Raw genomic sequence first — 27,835 nt, 5'->3', positions numbered from 1 at the left:
GGGTTATATACTTAAATCTTTCTGTACCATATGTTTAGCCCGAGATCTTGATCTAACACAGTGACAGTTGGATATGATCTTTATTGGCCTTACCTTTGCAGAGGTTAAATGCACAAATGAAACCAGTCTGTGTAGATTTAACTAGATTTTTAAAATGATATGAACAGGGTGGCAAAATGCACACACAGAAAATATAAGCATCTTTCCTTTGGTGACCCAGGTTTGATCTGATTCCGCACAGAAGCATAGAAAATGTTAAAGGTCTGGGTTATGTTTTTGAAAGAAGACTCCACAGAAAATATGCACACAAATTACTATAATGAAGGACAGTTGGCAAAAATGATAAGAATGATAAGAAAAAAGAGTGAGCATATTTTAGACTGAAATAGTCTTTCGCTATCACATACCATCTGTTTCCACAAAGCATTGGAATGATGCTTAGCAGTGTTTTCCTAGCTGGAAATAAGAAAAAGGAAAGTATTTCTGTCAATTCCTCATGATCATGCTAGCAATTTTTTAATGCCATGGTTCTGAAAATCTTTTCTTTGAAGTCAGACACCCTGGAAACACTGAATTCACAGTTAATGGCAATATCTTAATGTAAATCAACAAATAATTCCACTGGATTTTTATTCTTGCACTCCAAAGCAAAAGGAAATATTCCATGTTCAATACTAAATCATCGCTTTTAGAAAAAAATACACACACACACATGAAAAAGGTATTTCAGAGCAAGTTTCACTTTCATCGGCAAGTAAGAGTTTGGGTTTTGTTTGTTTTTTGTCATTTTCTTCCCCAGCTCATCCCAGGCAACACAGGAGCTGTTTGATATTTACACTCGTTGACATTTAAAAACATTGAAATAATGAGACACACCATTTTAAAAAGTCTTCTATAGAAGGAGTAGCAAAATTGAATGAACAACTTAGCAAAACATTTAAAATACTTGGCAGAAAATCTAGGATTTTTTTTTAATTTTATGTTTACATAGTTCCATTTGAAGCTTTCAAACAAAATTCGGATGTATCTACTACACTGTGAAATTACACAGTTAACTCTAGGTTTAAGCTTAGCTGAAACTTGCCTGAGCCTTTTCAAATGCTGGTATAGAACAGAAGTTGCTTCATTTTAATCAATTGAATTATTTTCTGACGCAGAAGCTGCTTAGTGAGGAATAATGTCAGACTATGACTTACAACCCATTTCTTCAACACTACTTACATCATCTCCTAACTAATCATGGAGAGGTCAAAAGACTTCTACAAGACAACTCGCTTAATAGAGTCCTACTTAGCACAGGTCAGACAGCAAAATGGGATTCTAAAATTATGCAGTGAGAGTGTGTCTTTGGTCAAGGCACATGGAATAACTGTGCAGCTCTGGGGCTTTTTTTTCCATTTTGAAGCAAAATGAATTTATGACCATGCCCATGTACTGCATTATGTGTTAAATGAATGTACAAAGCAGCAATCGTTCAGTAGCACAAATAATTTTGTACTTTGCTGACACATACTGCATTAAGGTTGAAGAGTGCTCTCTTTGCCAAAGCAGGAGACAGGGACTCCGAGTCTATTATATCTTACTAGCTGTCTTAATCACTTCAAACAATTAATTTACAAGGAATTTTGAAAAATAAAAGGACATATCTTTAGCCCTTTATCCTCAAAACATGGTTTAGGCAATTTTGGTATGGAGTTTGAGAGATTACTGGCTGTGTATAGTTAATAGGGAACCAGAGGTAGCAGCACTTGGCCATCCATAGAATCATAGAATCGTTAAGGTTGGAAAAGACCCTTAAGATCATTGAGTCCAACCGTTAACCTATCACTGCCAAGTCCACCACTAAACCATGTCTCGGCAGACTTCTGTGCCACTCGTGAATGAATAATGTTCATGGCTGGGTTCATTGGGAGAAGGTTTTCAATTGAATAAACTTTGAATAAACATTTTGGCTAGGCAGAGCAGACAAATTTATATTGATAGCAGACTATAGAATTAAAGCTGGAGATAGGTGTATCCAAAAGGCTCTTCAGAGCTCCAAAACACCTTTTTAAAATTTGGGAGTTTAGGTTATTTACAAGGTTGGACAAGTGGTTGGGAAGAGAGACAGAGGGTTAATGGTTGTGGAATGAGATCCATTTATGGGACTAACTTTCAGACAATCTATGAATCACAGCACAATTAGGAAACTTTCCCGCTTGCAGTTTGAGTCATGGCTGCTTATTATATCACCTATACCAATAAGAGTGCAAAAGACCAGATTTTTGGTGCTAACTCCATATTCCCAAGTCAGACTCTTTAAATGAAGTTTTCTTATTTAGAAAATCTTATATACAGGCCTCTTGGAATTTGAAAATAGGTCAGCCTGCCTATAGAGAAATAACTTACGCTTTCTAGTGACATTCAAATTCATTTATTCTCTGACCAACTTCCATGTAGTTGATAAGTCATGCATTTGGTCTTCAGTGTGCCAGTTTTCATAGCTATGGTTCTTCAAACTCTGTGATACACTCATCTGAAGGTTTAGCAAAGCTGTGCTTACAGCACAGCAGTAAGCTAAAGAACATTGGTGAGATTCAAATGTACCAACACAGCACTTAAATGGGGCACAAATTTAAATAGGCTATTAGGAAAATAAATAAAGGAGGGTGTGATTTTTAGGCATGCCTTGGAAATTTTGAGTGGATCAGACTGACTTTACTGAAGCTGGAATTCAGTCAATATGCTGGAGGCATATCAGCCTGGCCTAAATTAAGTTAACTATGAATGATGTAAGGGAATGACCAGGGGTTGGGATTGCACTCCATCACATTTCTGGTACTTTCAGATATATCATTTATGATAAGCAAGTGGGAATGATGGCTGTTACCCTGTGATCAGTGAGCAGATGGATCCCATATTTCAATAGGAAGTAAAGCTACAAATGACACAGCGAGATAATGATGGCTTTTGCCAATAGCCTTTGATAGAATATCTTTTGTAATAAAATAAGATCCTTGTGTATGGGCTATAAAACAGCATTTCAGAAAATGCTTTGAAAGGTTTTTATTTTTTCCTTTTAAATATTGTGGTCCTGCAACAATATCTACAAAGACATAGGGACAAATATGCAACATCTGTGTATCTTATTTCTTTTTTTGAATAGACCCTCAGCACGTTCACAGATGTATTTTTCCAAAAATAATACGTACCAGAAAACACATTATCATTTCCATTAGTTTTTTATCAAGAGAAAGGAAAAAATTGCTATTATTTTCATTTCAGCATAAGATTTTTTATTCATTCTGCCACCTCTGAAACAATGATGCTTATGACACTCACAACATAGTCCTTAGTCACTCAGCTAGTTTAGGACTTACCTTGTCCTAATATGTTTTAGGATGCGTCATTAAAATTCATGTATACATTTCTCATTGTTCCCAAAAAGTTCTGATCAAGATTCCGTATTTTCGATTTCTGTCTCCAACAGGTATCACATATCAAATCACTGCCAAAGAAGGTGGTGTGGCCACTAAAATATTGGTCACTTCTTCTAGGCTAAGATTTCCTTAAATTTTCTCAACTTTCTTAACACATGTATTGCTGTTAACATGTTTCTTAAACAGTTCCTGTTACTGTAATTATTTACATATATGCCTCAGCTGAAGTTCGGATTTGTGATTAAATGTAAATCTATATTATTCAAACAAAAAAGATTCATCTTTGCAAAACCATGGTGTATGACAAAATGCAATATAGTATAAGACATACAGCTGTCTTCCACATATACTTTCCAGGTCTTTGTATTCCTGTCATTTCATTTAGACAACTGGTTGCACATTGCATAAAACAAGCTTCCCATATTATGTCTGAAATTTTGGCAGTTTCTTACTATTATGTTTTCCTCTTTCAAATAACTTCTATCCATAAATGTAATCCTACATTCTGTTATGAATAAAAAAGGTCTCCTTACAGTCTAAACAAAAGCAGAACATATAACGCAAACAACAAAAGCTAGAAAATAAAACCCAGAAGATTTAGGGTCGTGTGTGGAGAAAAAGGACAAGAGCACTCACGATGAAAAAAATTCTTTTAATAGGAACAGAATGGAGTTGCATCAGTGCGTAAAATAGCTTGTGCTTCCTACCGCTCATATTCCAGAGCGTTTTCATTTATCACAGAGGACTTTCATATGCTGTTTTAGTGACATCGAAAAGGACCAAGGAGGGAAGCTGAAGTATGCAACAAGTGAATTGTGAATTCCTGAGATAAAGGCACCTCTACAAAATGGAGCTTAGATTGTATTAAGTGAAATAAAACATTGTTACCCTCTTCACCATGTTTTAAATCCTATAGACAGGAAAGCACTTTGAAGCATGGTCCACGTGACAATATGCCTTCCCCTCAGGAATAAGAAAGAAAAAAATATAACAGAAAATAAAAATGCTTACCAGCTGGAAGGGAAAGAGACAAAGGAAACAATATACAGATTCAGAAGGGTTGATTGTTGCCTATTCATGTTCTTCTACAATTTTCTTTTCAGAAAAGAAAGTAATTTGAAATGAAAGGTGCAATATGCCTGTTTTGTGCAACGTACTTTACTCATAGTCCATTCTATCCAAAATGAGAATATAATTATAATTTTCTGACCTGGCAGCATATTCTCTACTGCCATTACTTTCTCTGTGGACAGGAGGTACGTCAACAGAGACTCGTATTCTCTCCTTCTAAAACTGCCTTAATGCCGGCTAAACAGTCTCATGTTTTTGGCTTTGTTCACAACTTCATTCAGGCAGAAAAATCTGAACATTCTGAAAACTGAAAAATGCTATAACTTCTTTCCTGTTTAAAACTTTGGGTTTCAATCTAATTGAAACAATCCTCTTTTTCTAGTGGCATCCTGCAGATGACAACGTTTGACTGAAGCTTAAACACCTTCAGAATTTGTCTTTGCAGTAAAAGACAGATACATACAGAAAAAGGTTAATTCAATAGCTAGGTTGCTAGCCAATATCTTAAGGTTTAGAGTTCACTTATTTCTCTGTACCACAAATGTTAAATTTGTGATTTAGGGCTAGATCCTTAATAACACTTGCTGACACTCTGCCACACAGCTCCTGAGCTTTAGCTGCTTAGTTTCCAGAATGTATTTTTTTGTTCTGGACTTTATGACTGGACTGCCTACACAAAGCTGAAAAGGTGTTGGAAAAGTGGGGGGAAAAAAAAAAAACCAAACAAGCAGATGATGGTTAGATTAACAACAACTGGCAATCCTGCTTGTTGCCAAGAAAAGCAGCTAATAAGTCTTGTACCATGCCGTGTTGGGTTTACCCTCAGTGCCCCACTGACTCACACAAATCCACAAATCCTTGTGTATGTTGCAGTCACACAGCCAGTTTGGGTCACTTACGCAATTATTTCAGGCCCAACAGATTTTCTGAGCACACGTCTTGTCTCCAATACATTAGATTCACTGCCTTACACAGATACACACATGGAGAATCAGAAGGATAGGCACCAAATCTACAATTTTACATTATTAAGGTCAGACCACTGTTTCCCATGTAACTGGGAGCAGTGGCACCTTTTTCATGTAATAACTAGTAATAGATACATCTTCCTGTTTGGCATTAGCTAAAGTAGCTCTCACACAGCACAGCCCATGCATATCCTTGGTATACTCTAGGTATACCATGCATACCCTATCTTCCTTACCTTAAAAATATGTTGGAAGACACAAATTGAGATACACTCTGAACATTGACTTGTATCAGATTAAGCGACAGGGAATTTCTAGTCTTTCCTCCATTACAGGAGAATTATCAGTGTTTCCTGCAACTGTCTTATTACTTAGCTGCAAATCTGCTCTTCAAAAAGCTTTGGTCCAATGCTGTGCTTTGGGGAATGGAGCAAAGTTTACCTTGGCTACCAACATCTAAGGGCTTTCCCTTAAGGGGAGCAACAATTTTATACTGTGACCAGTCTTCCCTGTAATGCAGCATTACCCCAAATGTATATTACTTTGATTACATAACAAAATTCTGTGTTTCCTTAAATAACTAACCTTAATGACAATGACTCTCATGTGAGTATTTTTAAAAAGCTTCCAATGTGCTCAAGCTGTCAACTTCCAAAGCTAAAACAACAGTTTCAGTGGTGCACATGCCAACACCTGTGCTCAACTTGAAATCACTGACAACAGTCCCAGGCACGGAGAGAAGCAAATCTAGTATGTGTTAGCAGATACAGTCCAAACACTGAGTGTTTGTCGTTGTTTTCTTTATGAGGGAGAAAACAACAGCCAAGTTTTCCTGGGAGAAAGTTAGGGACCACACCCACCTGTAAGAAAGAAGCAGAAAAGGAGCAGCTTGGTCTTTTGCTGCTGATTTTGTTTCCTGCATGTGGAAACACATCTAACACTGAAAGACGTAGTTGCAATGTAATGTAATTGCGACACTGGAAGATGTAAAAAATGATAGCCATTAACACTTTTATTGCAAGGCAAAGAATCAAACTTTGGCCAAAGAGTCAAAGTTTGTCATTTCCTGTCTTAACAACACTTCAGTTTCATCTAGCAACTCTTAAAAATGCTTGCTAACTTTTTCCATTATATATTCAGTTACAAATGGTTATAAAGAATTTTAAGCAAAAGCAGGGAGGGAGATAATGTGTATTAGCATTTCATAAATTGTCCTCTGTAAGCTAGTGTACATTTTTGTCCAGTATTTGATGAGCATTCATGCAGAAATGTGCTTAGGAACTGCAGACTCTGTCATTCTGCACCAATATGGTTATTACTCTACACAGTAACTACATGGACGCAGTGGTGCAAAATATATGAACCCTTAAGTATCCTCTACACCATGTTTTACTTTGCAGAAATATAAATGATTATGAACAGGCTGTTAGCTCCCAGTCACTTATTTTCACAGTACATATGGACTCTGTGTGTGAACACATCCCAGAACACTTCCCACCATTTGAATCATGAAGGGCCGGATTTTACCTCATACCTCTTACTTTAAGCATGGACTTCCTCAGCTAACAGCCCTTCTGGTTTCTAAGGGCCTGAAAAGAGGCACCACGCACTGAAAAGAGTGGAGCAGAGAGAGCTCAGGAAGCAAATCAACTCTGGAAATATTTCTGAGTAACTGCAGAAGAGCTTGTGTACTTCTTCCTGAGACTCATCACTAATTGTCTTGAAGTTTGACCCTGCTAAACCCTTACAGAGAAAATGACAGATTTCAGCTTAATTAGCTTTTGTTTCTCTGATTACACACAAAACAGTGCGGCATTTAAGCTCTTACTGAGCAAGTGGTGGCAGAAAGAAGCTGAAGGATTTCTTTCTTTCTTTCTCTCTGACACCCGCCTCTGCTAACGAACCTGGGTAATCAGCCAGCCTGTGCAGAGCACCTCTTCTCCTGCAGGAGCTGAAAGTACTTTACCAGCTGGATGTGGGACCAGATCTGGGACACGCTGGCAGAATTCCCACTTACTTCAATGGGACCAAGATTGATCCTACATGAGACATTATCAAATACAGCCACCTGTGGGGAGGGAGTGGGGGAACACAGCAGCTGCTTAGCAGTGCATGGTAACACAGAAACAAGAGTTCAGGCTCGGAAATGAAGAATACCATATCCAATTGCAACTGCAGGTGGAATTTAGGTGAGCAGAATGCTATTGCTGCAGTTGGGATTTGGCGTCAGCTTTCAGGCCAGCAATACCCTGGGACCTTTCCCAGCAAAGGGTCAGAAGCATCGTGGTCTAATGGACACAGCATGGGACTGGGAATCAGGCATCCTTGAGTGCACCAATGCGGATGTCCTTGGAAATAACATGCTGATGGTCTGTTAACAAAATAGCCTCCTCAACCTTTAATAAATCCCCTGAAACACAGGGGGCTGCACTGAAGGCTAGAAGAGGAGGTGGACCAGTCAGCCTGTTTATTTTCCTAAAGATTTTTTTTTTTTCCAAAATTTCCCTCTCCCCATAACTGTGGACAGAGACAGCAATACCCGATTAAAAAAAGAACAACCCTTCCTTCTCCCCAATTATCCCCATCCTGAAAACCCTCTGAGGGGTGGGAGACAGTCACATTCCCTTAGAGCCAAAGGTGCTCCTGAGGCAGTCCAAGACAGATGGGTGATTAATTTGGCTTGAGGGTAACTGTAAAACACAATTCCGGTGCAGCCTTTAAGGACAACGGTAGCTACTAATCACCTAGAAATGCATGCATTAAAAAGCTACTATTGAGTTTAAATTAATAAGCATAGAGCTACCTATTGTGTATTGCTTTGCATGTATTAATCTAAATCGCTGTGAGGCCCATGGGTTCTCTAAGCTGTTTCTGTAGACTCACTCTGTTGGTCTTAGGCATATCCTCGGTGGAAGGGTAAATCTTAGACAGTCCTTACTCAGGTAAGATTTCTGAAGTAAAACACTTTAGATTACTGAACCTTGTAGTAATATCTTTGCCATTTCCATGACATGCTGCAGACTTTGTTTCTCTGAAATCTCATATTTTACTCTGTAGTTGGATGTGGGTTTAAAAAAGAAGCAAAAACTCTGAATTTGCTGTTTATTATAGTACGAACGAAATATACATTTGTTTCCGTTACTTTTGCATATAGGATTGAAATATTTAGTAAAACAGCAGGCATGGCAAACACATAGCTTATTTAAGCTATACTTCAGTTATCATATCAACTCAATGAGCTGCATCATTTACAAATAGATACTCTTATCAAAATGTTTCAGTCTTATTACTCTATAAATAATTATACTACAGAGTGAAAATCAGCCTCACTCACCAAGTCAACCTAAGTACCACTCACGCCTTACAAATTAAAGAAGAAGGTGTATGGCATGCAATTAATTTGCTGGGCTTCTGAAGGAGTGATGAATTTCACCTTAGGAGAAAATATAGTCTTTACTGGTCAAATGTGAGGTATTAATCATAATCCTTGCAGCCAGTCCATTTAGCATGAGTTTTCATTTTGGAATTTGGAATTTGGAGGTTATATGCTTTTGTAATCTCTTCCTTTCTTCCCAGCCAATATACATCCTGAGATAGTCACTAGGGGAGAGGGGAACAGAGATGCATGCATCATCAAAAATGAAAAAAATATATAAACATTTGGAGATAATCTTTTTTGATTTTTCATTTGTATTTTCATAGATTCGTATGCTTTGCATCCAGTTTTTACAGCCAAGGTATGTTCACAGGCAGTCTTAAAATGTGATTATTACAATTCAATTCTACACAAAATGTTCTTGAAGAAAGTCACATAAAGTCTCCAAAAGAGGACATGAACAACCTCTGATGCTGCTTTTTCTTTGTATTTTTTGAAACCACATGGAAATATAAAATATTTTCCACTTCCACTTACAACTTTCCCATTTTTTTCTGATGTTTTTGCAAAGAGAGACTTGAAAGTGCAGATCTTAAAAGTATTTTAAGAAAAAAAAAATTCTTAGTGAAAAACATTTTTAATAAACATATTTTAAAATGAAAATGACAGCATTTTTAAAATATAAATTTTTCTAAAATATGAAAATAAATTCAGAACGTGGAAAACTGTGCAATTCTGTTCATGTATTTTTATTTTGATATTTCTGGCAAGTATAGATAACAGACCTAATAATGGATTAGATTTTCTAGATCTCTTTATATTGACAATATCGCAGAAATTAAAAAATATACCTTCTGTAAATCTACCCTCAACTTCAGCCTGGGCCAGAGAAATGGCACAATGGTCTTTATACTCTCAGCATAGTCGTTTAAGCCAGAAGACTTTTTCCCTTGCAAATATACTATGTTGTCTTCATACCAAAATATCTGCCCAAGCCTTCTGTTCCTCTTACTGCTTCGTCATATGTTGCACCATCAGAAAGCATCTGGCTTTGGGCATGGTTCCTCTTAGTAGGAGAAATAACATGAAAAAAATGAGTAGAACACAAAAAGCAAACCAAACACACAGATACACACAAAACAACAAAACAACAAAAACCCCTGAAACAAAACAAACAAAAACAAAATGCCAAAACATCCCCCCAAAAACCCCAAACCAACCAAACAAAAAAAAAACCCTACTCCATCTCCGTAAACCCCCCAAAACCCCAGTCAAAGCACTCATATACCATAAGAGGAAGGGAAGAGAATATGAAACACCACCAAAACTGAGATGTGTCTGGACTCCTTACAAATATCACAACCATCTATGGCTAGACATATGATTTCCTTGGCTTGTACTGTTTGAAATGATTAACCAGCAGTCCATATCACCAAAAAAATCACCTGGAAATGTTCTGCTTTTTTTTTACATCACATGGAAAATCTTATGCTTTAAAGCACAAAAGACTTTGATTTTAAATTGGAGAATTATACACAGCAACCACATAAGCAAAAAGAGAAAGGAGAGCTCAAAGCAACAGTCCCAAAAATTTCCTTTGTAAATGAAAACCCCATCTGGTCTCCAATTTACCTCACAGTGTTTGGTTTGCATCTGCAACTGAATGCAAAAGCTAATGCTTAGGAAAGTCATCTTCTGAAGGCAGACTGCGATACTATGACTTTATAGGGATGTTTATATGTCGAAGAAACACCAGATCCTGAGTATTCCTTCATATAAAAGTGGGGTTACGTGACAGACCAGAAAGTCTCAAAGGCAGGAGACAATGGGCTTAACTGGTGGAAGCAAAAAGCAAGCAAGTAAAATCCAGTCTTGCTACAGCTGTCAGACCAGATGTTTCAGCCACACATTGGCAAGTAATAAACTCAAGATTACAATTTGTTATGTATCCTTACCTGACCAAAAAAGAAAAAGAAATACTAGTGTTTCTAACACATTTTAGGATAACCACTATTTTGATGTATAGAAATAAAATCTTACAAATCTGCCTGTAGAATTTATAATTAAACTCTTTCCCCATGCCTTCTTTTTTGTTACTGTAATGAACTTATTTTACAAACCTCAAAATCTGGATTACAACTGCAAAGAATGTCACACTTCAGCTAACGACAGAAGCCTAGTTCAGGGTAATATTAGCAACACTATGGTAAAATATTACAACAGAGACCATTTAAAGTTTATGAAATGTAACAGAATATATTAGAGAGACATGTGGGCTTAATTTTCCATTCATGCAGATGTAATTCCTTAGACCTCCAAGTCTCATCTACAACTGTGTGCAAGAAGAACCAGGCCAATATACTCTACAGAACAACACATAGCTTTGGGTGTTTGACTACCACACTATAAATACATTATGGTCTACTTAGTCTATGATTCAGTTCCAGAAGGATTTTAATCTCTGCCGTCAGTGGAAGCTGAGCTGAACCTTGACTATTGAAATCATATTTGCTTTTTGCAAATTAACCTTTGTTACAAAATGAACAGAAGATAACACACTCCTATACACATATGGTCATATGACAAAACATTAGTAAACTCAATTTCTATTAGTCGTTATTAAATATTGAGACATTATTATGAGACACGGGCTCATTACAGGAATAATGAGTAATAATAATGAATAATTATTCATTATCTGAATTAATAAATGCAGATCAATACCCATAATGGTTAGATTAAAGTGTTCATAGCATTTGAACTGTGGGGATCTTCTGATCTCAAAAGCACATGAACCAGAGGAAATCTGTTGCATTTAACCTAATTACTTCATTATGAGTGACATAAGAACCAGGTCCAAAATCTATGTATGAACTGGAAAGTATTCAGGTTCTTAGATACCTCAAGCAATGTAAGTTTAACTGCTTGGAGAGAAAAGTATTTGCTTATGGCAAGAACACATATTCACACCTGTTCTTGGAACAGTTTCCAGTAACGGAACTAGTTTATCACAATAAGTGTTAATACTTTATTCCTTTTTCTGCTAATCCCATTTTCTGTTTTATTTTAACTGACAGCAAGATCACTACAAAGTTTAGGGCCCTGTTGGGCTTTAAAGCTTATGACAGTTTTCAGCATTTTTATAACTTCAGCTCACATTGTGCTGGTTATTCTAAGAATCTGCTTGAAATCACTTCAGTTCAGTCCAGCGCTGACCTTTTGCTAAAGTAGGGTCAATGGAAAGGTTTTGTTGAAGGAAAAGATAATGTACTAATAATTGGACTCCCGGTTGAATGCATATGTAAATAAATATCTATGCTGTATCATATGTGCTAAGGGATGTGTTTAAAACCTACAGTTATTAAGGTGGAGGCAACTGTTTTCCACTCTGGACCAAAACTTGGTTTAACTTCATTTTTATGGAGCTCTTGAAGGAGTCAAGGCTCAGTTTCATTTTAACTATGGGCCTGTTGTGACTCATAGTACAGCTCACAGCAGCCCAGCTGACCCCCAAATCATTGATTTGAAATTTAAGCAGACAGAGTTGAGCCTTTAAATTATGCAGAAAAAGAAATTTTTTGAAAAGAGGAGATCTTCTCCTGTTACAGTTTCTGGGCTAGCTCATCCTCTGAACCCCTCTCTGGGACTGCAGGTTGTGGAAAGACCCACTGCTCCTCCTGCTCCTACTCCTGTCTCACAAAACCCTGTCTTACCTCCTTTAGTGATGCCTGATCTGTCCCTCTCATTCCCTGGTCTCCAAGGTCCTCTGGCCTCCTTGCATGTGTAATACCTGCTGTGCATGAGGACCTGTGCTAGCCCTGCCAGCTATAGCATACATCTTACCCAGTGTATCAAAACACAGTTTTACCTATGCAATATTATTAAATATGCTCCCTGGGGTAGCATGAACCCAATACAACACACTGGTTTGGAGGATATTGAATTTATTTCCCATGATGGAAGAGGCCTTATATCTCACTTGGGGTTTTACACTACCACTGTACCCCAGACTGATGAGGTAATTTCTTTAAGAAGAATCTCGTTGCAACAACATTTGAAATAAAAGAAATGAAAATTGTTTTTAAGAGTAATAACATTTTAATTCAACCATTTAAATCTAATGATCCCAGCACTGAGACCCTTAGTCATCCCAGACTTCTACTAAAGTCAGTGGGGGGGGTTTCATTTGTAGAATACATACCCCCAATCATATCTAAACATAAGTCAGATTATTTAGTTTTCATGGAGGAGAAAAAATATGGAAGAAGAAATTGATTTTCTTTTTTATGAAGTAGGCAAACATGTGATGAGAGTTGTCTGAAATGCAATAGTTGAAGTACTGTGTCACCACTGGGGAGAAGAGTAGGTCCTTTGTCAGTGCATGTGAATGCAGACCACCTGTTATTCCATAGCCTTGGTGTGGTTCCACTCATTTACTTAAGTCAGAGAAATGGGACTTTGTGGACTGATAAAAATCTAATAAGAAATAATTGGGCTGGTTCTCTATGGTGACAGCATAACCTTCCAGCCAAGAATATTGAGTATCCCTGTCTTAGGGTGCTTTATATGTAGTAGTTTAATACCCCCCTATACCTCCTTTAAGTAGTCTTAATTGGCCTTAAAATCAAGGTACCCAAAATGAAGAGCCTCTTGTGAAATGACTGGCCTACATTATTTTGCAGCAAAAATGCCAAGAAGTTCTCTGCGTGTTCTCAAAATACTGTACGACTGGTTAGTGTCTTCAGCATCAGTCTTTCTGCTGATTAAAGGTCCTGTGCTGAGAAATTCCCTGCTCCCCACAGATGTATTTTATAATATTTAGCACTCAGTGCTTTACACTATCAAAGCATTGTATGCATGCTATCTAATATCTCCTAATTAACTCATACATCTCCTATTAAAAAAGCATCTAAAATTAATGACATATGGTATCGCTGGCTTTTATACAAGACATGCAAACTCAGCTTTCGGGTTTTATAAGAAACGTGGGTAAGCTGAGATTCCTTTCTGAAATCTGACAAACACTTTGCCATATCTGCTTTCAACAGAGAAGAAATGAACAACGATGCAAATTGGTTCTACACAACCATCGATCAGGGACTGAATGCGGACACAAACACCAGCATGGGCAAGGGCGAATCTACAGCTTTCAGAGCCAATGTTTTTGGTTCCTTAACGAGGTGCACACCAATTACACGGGTTTCCCACAGACTTTGCTCTCAAGATCTGTAGAATGCATGAGAAACAAGTAAAGTCTGTCGTTTTGGTATCCATCAAAGCTCTCTTCCATGTGAGGAAGTGGCTAATTTGTCATTTCACACTCAAAAAGGCGTGAAAGGCAAAACGGAGGGAGGTTAGATAGAAGGGAGGAAAGGGGGGCTGTGACTCATGAGAAGAGACAGTAGGCCTGATTTTGAGCTTGTGTTTGTTGCTGCATATCAGGAATAAAATCAATGAAATCACATTGATGGAAAATAGACAAGAATGAATCTTGCTTACATGGAAAAATTTACACTATTAAAACCAAAATATGAACCAAGGAACAAGGAACACTTTACAAATGAAATTATGGTATATAGCAAATTTCTAACTTAGAATTTTTATTTACACATGGACATCTTTTGTTTTATTTAATTATAATAAAAGTATTAATTCCAACAATGCAAATTTTCAACTTAAAAATACATAAGACTTTTGGGAGAAAATCCCAAAGAATACACACATCTGAGGAATGTCAGCTCTGTGTCAAGAGCACTGGTCTCAGCCACTAAATATTTTCCCTCATCGTCTTTTGTTTTAGCTTTGTTGTTGTCTTTTATTTTTCTTTTCTTCTGCATCAAACAAAGCTAGCAAAGGGCCAGAGAAACAGTCAGAGTCAAACCTTGGGAGAGATAGGAGAGGTGCAGGCAGGAATCCCATTATTTGTTAATAGGATTTGTGCACATACCTCCCACAGACCACTTAGGAAATTTACTCCCAAGCATCTCGGTGGCAGTTTCAATTAGAGTCAACATTTCATTTCAGCAGATGGACTGCAAACTGCTGGCTACTCCAACTCTAATGAGTAATGCTCAATAATTCCCCTCTTAAACTATGATTATGCTTTCTCTTTTTTTATGGGGAGAATGAATGTTGATCCTAAGCCAATACTTAATTTGATTTTTTGCTGTGCCTCTCTGTGCTAGCAAACCCCACCCATGTGCCTGTATACAAGCCCAATGGGTAAATTAGTGGGTATTTTTGCAGATCTGTCACACATTTCTACCATGCTTCTTATTCAGAAAGATGCCAAAGAACTAGAAATACAGCTGCCCTCCCCTGAAATGTAGCCACCTCTGGGGTGGAATGTGGCAGCAAATATTAACATGGGAACACGGACACTAAATCCTATGTGAAAGTTATGCAGGAAGTATAGAACACAGCTCATGTAGCCTCATGCTACCCAGAAATTAGCTAAAAGTGTACATCTTTTCTTATTAATGAATGCATTTGAAACTATTGCCTGGTGTGTGGTACTTCAATAAGGAACATCTCATTTGGTATCGAATCCCACTGTACAGTCTCATACAGATTAACAGTGACGGTGAGTTATCTGATCTCAATAAGAAGCAGTACTAATTTATAGGCAAGATGCACAAAACCAGAACACAGTATTTTTTTTTTTCATGGAAAATGTCCTTTCTTTAAATAGCATTTACAAACTATGTAGATGGTGGCCTGGCTGGCTCATGGTGCCTTCGGTTTCTCTTTTTTTTCATCTCCTGCACATGCTTCCATTTGGCACCACCTTTGTTCCGCTGTCGCCGCTTCTCCCGGTGCCACATCTGTTCACAGTACTCATCCAGGCTAAAGCTGGGGCTGCTGACGAGCTGGATGTAGTCCTTGTACCTCAGCCGGGACTCTGTCAGCAAATCCCTCACCCGGCCCTCCTCGTCCTCAGTTTTCTGAGTGCTTTCCATTTGCCCATTCTCAATGACATTTAAATTCAGCTTCATGATGGTATGGACAAAGGTGTGCTCCTGGGCTTTGCAGAAATAGGCTCCTGCATCCCTTCTTTGCAAGCTGCGGATCAGCAGCCCGTGCTCTGTTTTGATGATCCTTTCGTCAGCCTTCAGCTGTGGGGTTGGACAAAGAAGAATGCGATATGTGAGTTTCATCAGCAAAAACAGAACGCATGTCAGCGCAATACTGAGGTGGCGAAAGGCTTGGCTGGCACATGGCATGCCCCGTCACATGGTGGGGCATGTGCAGCTGGGACAGATACCAGGAGATCCTTTCAATGTCTGAGTTCTGCTCCTAACTATAGCATTTGTATCACTGACATTTCAGGATGCAATAGTAAAAGATACATGTTGCACAGCTGAAAGGACAGACAGTAATACTCATCACACCACAATGCAGTAAGTTAGACTACATTCTCCTAGGAAGGGTAGCTACCTAGTGCCACAAATCCCATCCATTTTTTAACTGCTTTTCTTGAGGTATCTGTAATACACCCAATATACCAGGATGCCTGGATATATCTGGAGTGCTGGGTCTCTATTACACTGAAAATAAATACTATTACTGATTTTTAGAGTGAAATGCTGTGATTCTTATCTTATTCAACTGGGATTTACAAAAGGAATTTGATCCTGGCTTTGACTCATTGAGAAGAGATTAAAAGCACCCAGTGAGGTTAGACGAATACAACCCAGCACAATTATTTTGTTTTGACTTTAAGATCTATGAAGAACTTATAGGGAAAAAAAAAAAAAAAGCAAAGAAAAGAATGAGATTGTAAATGAGAGCTGAAGTCTTTCACTTACGAATGGAAATATTTCAAAAAATACAGCACGATCTCACATGTTAAAAATAAGGTGCACCTTAAAGTAGTAACACCATCAGGTAAGTTACATACCTGGTGATCTGAAAATTATTTCCAAAATAACCCAAGACTGAAAAAAAGCATACCCCCCCCCAAAAAAAAAAATATCCAGGATGTGGCACTGGGCACCTAAGTATTTTTGCAGCTGGGGAATGCAGAAGGTAAGTGATTTGCCAAAGACCATATAAAGATTAGTAGCAGAGGTGGAAGTAGAAAGCAGAGCCCTAACTCCCAGTGTCCAACACCAGCATTTCCTTTGAAAATGATCCTGGTCTAGTCCAAAGCTGTCACCTCCCAGGCGTGCTATGTTCTGCTGCCACACAGAGGCTGCAGCACACAACGGCACCAAAGGACCTGGAGTGCTGCTTGCTCAGCCTGCAGCAAAGCCAGGGCCTTAAACACAGCCTCAGCACTGCTGGTGGCATTGTTATAATGTAGAAAAACTTCAGCACAAGGCTGAGTCGTGGGTTTAAGAAGGGGGGGAGTGGGGGCAGAGAGAACCAACACAGAATCTGGAAAATTTCCCAGAGTGCACATCTGACCCTCCAGCAAACTTCAGAGGATGAAGATCAGGGAGGCATAAAGATGACTAAATTAGATTTATTCACAGTGGGTAAGCTACACACTGTTTCTTTATGTAAAAAATCTGCACATGATTCCCTCTTCTACTCCATGGGAAAAATGTATATATACATATGATTCTCCATCTGTTATGATTCTAACTCACTAGTACTTTATCATACTAGGGTCTCTTGGAGCAAAGAGATGGATGAGATGACCTTCTAAGGCTTTTAGCTTTACCCTTATCTAAGTTTCTATGATAATGACTTTGGAAGGGTTACATAATTTGAGAGACCATTTAGAGATCACCAGAAAAAGCAATACACATATATGTAATACGTGCACAGAGAGAGAGAGAGAGACTTTGGCTTGCTACTGTATCAGCTGTAACAGTCTTCAGCAACATAGAGATTAGGTAGGTAGGTAGGTAGGTACATAGGTACGTAGACAGATGGACAGATAGATAAGTGGATGGATGGATATAGGCCTGTGTCCTACTATTGATCTGACTGTAGCAGAGACAAGAAATCAACTGCTACAAAAGCCTGGTCAGAACATGGCTCTGGCGGCCTGGTTCTGTGGCCAAGTATTTTTTGGCTCCTGCCACCAGTTGATGGTGTTGGGTCAACCCTGAGTTTAGTTTCGTTGTTTGTAAACTGTATATAAGCATGCCCACTTGGCACCAGCAGGGTGAAATCATACTAATTTCAGGAAATTCCTGGAAAATCGATTGTCCTGACAACAGGTGCTACATGAGCACAAGCTACATTTGATTTACTACACTGAGTTTAAACCAGAGAAATCATGGTCAAAACACAAGCAAACACACAGAAGACAGCAGGGATACAGACTAGAAAAGACCATTTTTCCACCTCTGGAACCTACAGCGTAGGGCAGTAGACCTCAATTTTATCAGCTGGTGACACTTCATTCCAAGTAAATGTACCTTTCTTACAGTAAAAACAGGAGCATAAAATGTATAAATGAACCCACAAATAAGTATCTGTAGGCAGAAATACGTCTAGGGCAGGTGTTTCCTTGTGGTGCTGTACTCCATAGAGAGAAGCAGGAGCAGGGGCCAGGTGGAAGTGCACAGAGGCTTGGCTGTTGCCATATGACAAGGAAGCCCCTCTTTCTTTTGCCCAAGTTTGAGAAATTTAGGGAAAAGGATGGGACGAAGCAGCTACTTTCCAGACATTTGGGTTTCATAAGGCACTATGCAAAGACCAAGTTCCCACATTGTTTGAGTGAGAACAGGACCGATCTCTTTGAGCTCACGGCTTGATGCAATTGCAGCAGTAGCATCTGCCTATCAGTGGCTCTGCCAGTATTGTAGTCTAGAGCGTCTTGACAGCTGTGTACCTCCTACAATTGGAAGATCTCCAGCTGGCTGTTTTGGCTGGCTGGGTGCCAGTCCAAAGAACCCTTACGAGTGCTTCGCCTATTTTCAGTGAAAGGAAGGCAGAATAATGGCAGTTCTAGACTTGAAAAGATCACTGGACCCCCAAGTCCAGCACCCTGCTACTCATGCCTATTTACCATTTGTGTAGCAACCGTCACTTTCTAGTTGTAAACGTGTTAACTGATGGAGTTGCCTCCGCCCCCCTGCCTCGGGATACCACAGAGAAAGCTAACAGAGTCTAAATTGGTTGTGTCCCTTAATCCCAGCCCATCACGACTCCTATTTTTAATGAAGCAGCATTCTTACAGAATGTCCTGTGTTAACCTTGGATATTGATTTACGGTGACTGTCACCTCCTCCTTCTCTGTGCCTTCATTGTTCATTCCTTTCTTATCCTCTGGCAGGATGAAATTATGGCTCTGATTTCACACGCATTGAGCAACACTTCATTACTGTTTTCCCCCCTCACTTCTCTTTTCAGTATCCTGTTTATGTTGTTTTACCCATAGGTTCAGAACTCTTCCTGTCTTTCCTCTCTACTTTTTCCCCCACAGGGCTCTGGAGTTTCATAAACACCTGGCATTTCATTACTTGGTAGTAGATCTTTAACCTTTCACTTGAATGCTTAATGTGCTCTTTGGTTCCTGACCTATAGATGTAAAACATATTTTATTAAATTTCGAGGAAAATGAAAAGACTAGTTAGAGAAAAGACATTATTTTGTTTTGGTCAGTTGTGGATTCACTGCTCCTCCCCCCCAGTATGTCATTATCAATAACTCTCCTAAAATATTTGTAAATAGGATTTACAATTCAGAAGCACAAAGGCTTTAATTCATAAAAGCTTGCTGAGATGTGCTTAAATTTGAGCATACAATAAAAATTAAATATGAGAGACATAGTTTTGTTCAATAGGGAACAAATTATAAACCACAAAAAATTAAGCAACTGATTACCATTAACTTTCTTTTCTTAGTGGAGTGGGAGCAGATTTTTGACAATATTTTATCAACAAATTGTACTTTTTTTTCTTCATGATAAGCACATAAGTTTGCCTTAAATTACATTACCTGCATTATAGCACATGCCATAGATACTGGCAATATTTGACAAAGGGAAAAGATCTCCATCCAAATCAAACACTTGATTTTCAAAACCTGAATTCAAAACCTGAGGAAAAATAGGCGTTGCCAATAATGATGGCAAATCCTTAAACAATCAGTAAGTTGGAAAACAACCAAGGATTTGAAAGTACCGTGGCACTAGGTTAGGTCAATGCCTTTTGTCCTGTGCTAATGAAGTGTTTAGATAGCTCCCTCTTTACAAATAATTCACATGTCAACTCTTTCACAGTTAAAACACTGCACCTGTCTGGGAGAAGAAAGTGGCTTCAAAGCCTGCCTTCCCTCATTAATCAACATGTGAAAAAATGTTAGAGGTAAAGCTGGACTAATCATGGGTTAGCTGCAACCCCTGAACAAATTGAGAGGAGGAGAAAGGAAAATGAGGAACATTTGCTGAGAATTCACATTCATCTTTGTTTTTCTGTTGTTTTTTTCTTCATCCTCATCATTTGACTGGAAACAAAGATCACTCTGGGCTTTTTTGGCATTATTGTTACACATGATTTTGTTTCTCTTGTACTGGGAAAATAATCATTTAACTCTAACACAGCTGCAGAGTTAATTTATCTTTTTTTTTTTTTTAATATCGTTTTTCATTTACCAAGAAGCCATAGGAAAAATGAAGAACATGTTGCTGGTACAATGTCATTATGGAGATGCATGATTCCTATTATTTTCAAGGTAAAGCTAACTTCTTATTCTGAGACTAAATTTTAAATTTCTACCCCCCCAGTATATCCAAATCAAAGCAGAACATGCTGTATCTCAGTTCAGAGTTACTTCTTTTTTTTTCCCCAGGAATCTGTCCAAAATATTAGTCTTACTTAAGAATCTCAAGGTATTGGGGGGGGGGGGGAAGCCAATGAGTCATATAATAAAATAAAAGAGTGAAAGCGTGAGAGCTATAAGTTGTCCCTAGGCAGCAAAATGAATCTCTTCTTATTTTTCCCCCTCTCAATCTCTTTCTCATTGACCTGCGGATTCAAACACTGAACTACACTCCTCTAACAGAAGGTACTACTGGAAACTCAGACCTTGGTGTATGTCCTCTTCCTTACTCAGCTGTCATCCAACTCTTAGATTTTAGGGCTGGCACTGAATCTGTGACCTTTTTTCACAGGATGCTACTGACCAGATGTTTGTAACAAAGAAAATCACCATCATGATGCAAAACTCTCCAGCTGCAAAAAGATATGGAAACTTATTTCTTGGATAGACTGAAAAATGTCATCTCAGTCTGGCTAAAACGTGGAATGGAAACATCTCTGCTCCGATGGGGGAGCTAGGTCACACTCTTGTGCCTAGCAAGATGTCCTGTCCAAGAGTGGGTCACACTCTTGCACCTACCAAAACATCAGATGCTCGTTAAGCTGGGTCCGGAAGGAAAACACAGCCCAGGCTGTGGGGCAGGAATATGGAAAAGGTGAGAACCACTGAAGAAGAAACCGGAATGTCCTCCTGCCTTTTGGTGGATTTATTTTGACCCCCAGGTATGAATAAAGCAGGAAGGAGAGAGTTAAAAGTGATCTCCACCTATTCTGTCACTTCAGACCATATGGTTTATTCTGTCCCCTGCAAGGGGATGTGGCAGTTTGGCAGACCTGGAGCCGCAGGAGACTTGGGGTGAAAGGCAGCCTAAAGCAGGGGGGCTAATAGTTTTCAGAGCCATGGGGCACCAAAACTAATGGCTTTGTAGGTAGCCATGCATTTGCTTTTTGCAGTCCTGACACCTATTATATACATAACATAACACATAGGAATTTCTTTGAGAAATAAATAAATATCTGTTTTAAGCTTCAGAAAACTTCAGCAGTTTAAAACATTATGAACAGATGACGTCCCCACTTTTTTTTATTAACTCCAGCCACCAAAATGCTCTCCCTCATCTCAGTGACTAACCCTGCATGCACAGGAACAAACATGATCAATTGCGTGAGCAACACTCAACACAAAAGCACTAGATATTTGACTCCTGACCTTAAAATGGCCCCAGACTACAGGGAAATGTACTCCCACTGGCAGCAAAATGACCTGGTGACAGCTCCTGTGCCACAGGAGATCCTGTCCCTCCCCACAGGTCACTCTGCCTGGAAGTCACATTCTGAACCATGACCCTAAGGGTGAAATGTCGGGGACATCCTGCTGGGCCAAACGCTTCCCATCTAGTCTGGATTTTGCCCTTTTCCTTCCCTCAGGAAGCTGTACTGCATGTCCAGGACACTGCATAGCCATCTATTTGTAAAGCCAGGTTTAAAGACTTGCTGAGCCATTACAGTTCCAGCCCTGGAACTAAAAGTCCGTAACCTAAGTTCCAGGTGCACGGAATCATTTGCAAAGCATGGTATCGTCATCACAATAAGTTACACTGCTAAGACATGCACTAAAATAATGTACAGTGTTATTTGAGAAATCTGCTGGAGGAAGGGAGAGTGAGCAGAAAATATAATTGTAATGGGAAAAGTTATGGTAAGGCATGGGCTGAGCAAAGATCAAGCTACACATTAAACATGACCACACTGTTTCTGTCACATATGGTATTTTTGTCAAATTGGAGTACTTTGAAAAAAAAGTAAATTACTCTGCCGATCTTTGGATTTTCTAGGAAGGCCTCCAATTAGGCTCTAATACCAATGAATTCATTTTCACTGATTAGTCAAATTATAAAACCTGAAAATCTCCATTTCTGGATCCCCACATTAACAAGGGATTAACATTTTAACCTGCAAATACCCTAATTCTATCTAATAGGAGGAATGATTGTTCAGCATCTCTCCAGATCGGGTCATTTATTTAGGCAGCCATATATGAAATTAGGAACTTTAGCTACATGCATTTGAAAATCTGACATTTCTAGATTAGTATCTCTGTCTTAAAAAATAACCAAAAAAAGCTTCTTTTTTTTTTCCTTTTAAAAATGATATCTCCCAGTATGATGATTCGAGATGTGCAAGCTGAGTTTGCTCAGAAGGAGCTCAAGTTCTTAGGACCCTGGAACTAACCTCGGTCAAAATACTAGAAATTCTGTTACTATAAGAATTTTCTGGCAGGAATCAAACAAAACTAATAGCTATACATCATCTTTAAGTGATCTGATCCTGTAATGATCAGTGCGTGCATGTGCATTTTTATAGGCTGTTATCTTCAAAGACTGCAAAAAAATATATAAAAATAAACTAACAAAACCACCCCAAGGAGTTGCGGAACATGTGCTCCAACTTCTATTTTATCAAAGCTAGATGGCAAACACTGCTATGGCTTTAGGGACAATATGTGGTAAAAAGCTATTTGCCTACTCTTAGCATTCATAATGTAGAAAATCTGTCTGCAGATTTCTCCTTCAAATTTTCTTCTAAATTTGCCTGAAAGATTAATCTAGCCTTTTAGCAAAGCTTTACTTTTCTCATACAAACAGATGTCAGACTGTTTACACAGAGCAAGACCAGTAAACATTGTTGTGGAAGGCTGCTAATGTGCAAAAATGTATGCTGTGTGCTTGCTGGAGCTCCAAATGCCATCACACGTATGCACGCATTCCCTTACTCTCTCTCAACGTGCACATCCTTGGCACGTTGGGCAGTCCTGCAGTATTGGACATCACTGTGCCTGGGTAACTAGCATTTGGCCCAGAACAAGTAGAAGGGGGCAGGTCACTGCCACGATGAACCTTTTGGAAATACAAAGTGTGACAAAAAATAATATAGCCTTAACTTAGGCTATGCTATATAGGTTTGCCTACCCTAACTTCGTTCAAAAGTTGGTTTGACCTGCAGTTTGTTCTACAGTCAAGTAAGAAAGATAGCTTGAGCTTGGCTTCCTGAACTTCAGAGGCCTAACTGAACCCGTGATTTATGAGAAAACCAACTGATTTTTTTTTTTCCTAAATTGACACAGATAAAACTCAAAAGCAGCCCTTCAAAAGAGGCTTTTGAATCTTGAAAGTGTGACTTCTTATGATACAGAAACATTACATTCTTCACAGGGAACTGGCTGCTTTATGCAAAGTTTGTAGCTCTTTTTGAGAAGCTCAGGCACATGCTATAGTTGCAATACATTAGTTTTAAAAATGACTACATCTCCTCAAAACTTGACATAACTCCCTGTTCAGAAAAAAGAAAAAAACCCACACCAAAAAAAATCAAAAACCAAAAACCTGTTAACTATCTGCTTAAATTTACTTAAAAATGAGTCTTAAACACATGGTTAGAATTAAGCAAGTAGTTTAGTTGTTTCCCTGATCAAATATGTAAGTGCATTTACAAACTGCTGCCTTAGGGAAGTACAGTGCAGAGTCTTCTCTCCAGGACAGTTAAAGGTAAATTAATTAAAGCACAAAAAATGAATGCCCATAGGTCTTTAAAGGCTGATACACTTCTAGCTGGGTTTTCACTTTAACCACCTGTGGCTGAGAGCGTGCTTGGCCAGCTGATCAGCAGATCACATTTTTTTTCCAAGTATGGACTGTAATGGAGGTTAGAGGAGGTATTTCAAACAAGTAATCTTTTTCTTTTAGTGTTTAGTGCATGCTGTGGGAAGCACTGTGTCTATAAATTAATGAAGCTTCTATTCTCAGCAGAGGAAAGAATCTTTGCTAATCCAAAGCATGAGTAAGAGAAGGAGAGTAAATTAAAAGTACTGCAGTGTCATAGTCAATATACAGCCTTGTGGGTTTTTTTGACTTATCTGGTGGAAAATCAGAAGTGCCTTGTATCCCCTTACTCTGGATTTCTGGGCCAAGACATAGCTGGAGTTGCAACTCTGAGACTACTGCTGAGTCACATCTCACCCAGAAGTGATGCTCTCATGGGCACCGGCCCTGGCCTCCATCTCCCCAGCCTTTAGAAAGAACCATCACATTTTCTGCACTCGAAAAGTCTCACAGGATGAATTATCATTGAGAGTGGAAGACTGGTTGGGTGTTTGATAGTTCCTGTCATTTAAAGTAATTTTTGTCTCGGATGAACATTTAACAAAAAAGCATATCTAACACCTGAGACCAGCTCATTTGAAAGGGCGGTCCTTTTCCCTTTTCCTTCCCCGTTGCCATGGTTGCCATCACAGCAGGACTTGGCCTCAGACAAAAAATCACTCATGTAAGAGAAAGGCTAAGAAGACTCCTGAGGTTTGAAACTTACTCAAACCCAGTCCAAATCAGTCCCAGCACATTGACCTTTTGGGCATATCAGAGGGCCCCTTTGTCACTAGCTCAGAGAGGAATCATCAGGAAATTGTGCAGGGGGTATGCGGGGACCTGGAGGCTTCTCCAGGGCTTCTCCACCAGTGAGGAACCCAAACCTGCCTCCTGCAGGAATTAAGGGCCATCACAAGTCTTTCGCTTTCTACTCCAGATGCAAGGTGCAATTCTTTAATCTGACATCTCTGCATCAGTGCAGAGTGCCATTTAAGAAAAATTCTCAGACTCCACTAACAAGAAAAAAAGCAAATAAAAAGCTTTTTACTGAACAGACCATTCTTTCCCTGGGGAGAGATGGAGAGAAGCAGCAAGCCATACGTGCAATTCTTAGCTACACTGCTTAACATGATAAGGGAATGCAATCAGACACTAAATGGATCAGAGATTTTATTAAAACAAAGAGACTGGAACTTACTTTTACCTACAGAAGTAGTTGTGCTAATTATTGGACAAAAGGGCGCTTTTTTCAGTACTTTGATTTTTTCACCACTATTTAGAGCCTACTTTATCTTTTCTTTTTTTTTAATAGAATGAGCATGTAAGTCAAAATAAATATCTAAATCTGCTTATGACACAGTGCAAATGGCTTCTCTCTTCCCCACTGCATGCCCCAAATGGTGATACCAGAATGCTATGTGATACCTAAGGTGAGGCAAGGAAAAGTAAAACATTGACTAATCCTAATAACTCCTGCCTCTCAATGCTCAGCTGAATTCTCTATAGAGGAAACTTGCCTTGATGACTATAACTTACCTCTTCTCGATGTTCTTCTCCAGAGCGCTGAATATACCACCTAATAGAGGCTTGCTGGGACTTAGGAATACATTCCAGAAAAGTTGAATTAAATTCAATGCCAAAAATCACCTTTTCATCAGCAGTTTCATGACTAATGCCTGGAAAGCAAACATGGTACAGGAGATTAACCCTGACCTGGTTTTTAAAGCACTGGGAAAATAGCCTGATTCAGAACAGATGCTATAAGAGTGAGTGAATTATAAAAAAGCAAAAGGAAACTTAACTTTTAGCTTAAACTATAACTATGAGGATTTAGAGGCGGCTGCTAACCATCCTTCAGTGCAACTGGTTTTTAAGGAGGTCAATAAAATCTGTATCACGAGCTTGCTCCATTTTAAAGTTGAGGCTTTCACCTTTGAGGAATTTAAAATCTGACCTGTATTTTTCCTTTAAGTAACGCAACTACTAAACCTGAGCTAAAGCTCCTAAAGGTAGATTGTACGGTCTGGTTTGTTCATCCCAAACACTTTAAAGCACTCACAGGGCTAAAGTAAACTGAAGTTTACCTTCCGTCAGTGAAATTTGAAATGCTCTATAGTATGTTTCAGACCAAACACTGAAGGAGCCATGAGCAGATCTGGGCTCCTTTCTTGGCCTTCTGTAAACCTGAGCAAGTAATTTCTAAACTCTGCATCTGCATTTCCCTTTCCAGTATGTCTTATCTGTGTCTTATCTGCCTTACCATCAGACTAAAGTTGTTTTTACACCCTGCCAATAACAGAAAGGAAGGTGAAAGAAGTGGTGTCTCCTAAATCCGAAGCTAGCTCAGCAATAAAATGAATACAATTTTGGATAGGTTTTTTAATATAATAAGTGCCTATATGAGATCTATAGAAATTCAAGCTCTTTGCATTAAATGCTTTTCTTTTATTTCACTGTGCCACTGAGATTTCAGCAGAGCCAAACAACTTCATGCAGCCAATGAAGTCTCTGGGAAGGAATCTCACACAGTGGAGCACTGAATTTAAATAGGTTTGGGCCCATAATGTTATTAATTATCACAAATGGCATAAATAAGCCAAGAGTCTGGAGTGGCACAAGTCAGCTTCATGGTTTTATGGCACACAGGGATCATCACCAGATGGATAAAATTTCTGTTGGTGGGGCTACATCAGGGCAAAAGATTAATACCAACTTCTGTGCTAAGTCGTTTTACATTTGTCTAGTAAAGCCAACTCTTCCAGTATCTCTTTATCCTTCCAGGAAAATGTGACATTGTCAGCCTTTCTGCTAGGGTTTCTATAACCTTGAGCTTTGCACAGTCTCAGATACCACTATTTGGAGAGCCATGGTAAGCAGCAAGCAGGGAAATTCGGGCCCTTGGGAATGAACAGGAGTTTTGTCGTCAACTTTAATGGAAATGAGATTTTACCCTGACTTTTTAACTATGTCTGCAAGCACACATGTACAGTCAGCATCCTCTATACTGTGCAACAGACTTAAGTCTTTGATCCTGTGGCAAGTAGCTCTGATTTCTGCAGTGACTCACGCCGAGATTTGTGGCAGGCATCCAGCACCACAGCGGCACGAAAATAACCAGAGATCAATGGAAAGTGGTGGCTCGTCCCAAATCAAACGTTCAGCGCAGCGATACAATCAATACTGTTTTGACTGGGTCGTTCACTTTAATAAGCAGCTAGAAGAGCCCCAGACAAACCCAAGCTTGGCTTTGAATGCTTTTCATTTATTTTACGCGGCCGCAGAGATTGCCGCACAACCACAGGATTTCATACTGACAGTGCTCACTGTAAGAAAAGTGCTACAGTTGCCAAAGGAGCAAGCCAGACCCTTTGGCATCTGAAAAGAGGGTGTGGGAAAGGGAGGGGGGAGCTGATGGGGAGAAGGGGGTAGGCTCTTGTTAATAACAGGAGTATTTAAGTAGCTGTGGGGAGGGGAAGGGTCTGGTTTGGCAGCTAGAGCTGGGCTTTGGGACTTATGTCAAGTGTATGCAGCAGAAGAGGAGAAGATGGCACGTTCCCCATTCCCTCCTGTGGGTTTCCTCGTGGGATTATCTTCCCTGTTTCTGGATGAAAGGAGGTCCTGGTACCTACTTGTAGGGATG

At 39.1% G+C, this 27,835-nt stretch overlaps 1 protein-coding gene across 4 annotated transcripts in view; it reads right to left on the bottom strand.

Moving 5' to 3' along the window:
- Positions 1 to 8,568: 8,568 nt before the first annotated feature.
- Positions 8,569 to 27,835, bottom strand: part of SEMA3D (semaphorin 3D) — a 150,320-nt gene continuing 131,053 nt past the window's right edge. For all 4 annotated transcript variants that reach the window (XM_087764551.1, XM_087764552.1, XM_087764550.1 and 1 more), the window contains exons 17-18: positions 25,732 to 25,871; positions 8,569 to 15,949 (exon numbers count right to left, since the gene is read on the bottom strand). In XM_087764551.1, the coding sequence (XP_087620677.1) occupies positions 15,536 to 15,949; positions 25,732 to 25,871 (554 nt within the window). In that variant the 3' untranslated portion in view covers positions 8,569 to 15,535. The remainder of the gene's footprint in view (positions 15,950 to 25,731; positions 25,872 to 27,835) is intronic.

This window comes from Nipponia nippon, unplaced genomic scaffold (genome assembly GCF_047370975.1).
Source record: "Nipponia nippon isolate SJK-2023a ecotype South Korea unplaced genomic scaffold, ASM4737097v1 scaffold_3, whole genome shotgun sequence".
NCBI lineage: Eukaryota > Metazoa > Chordata > Aves > Pelecaniformes > Threskiornithidae > Nipponia > Nipponia nippon.
The sequence above is the reverse complement of the archived record's forward strand: the minus strand, read 5'-3'. Positions and strand labels throughout refer to the sequence as shown.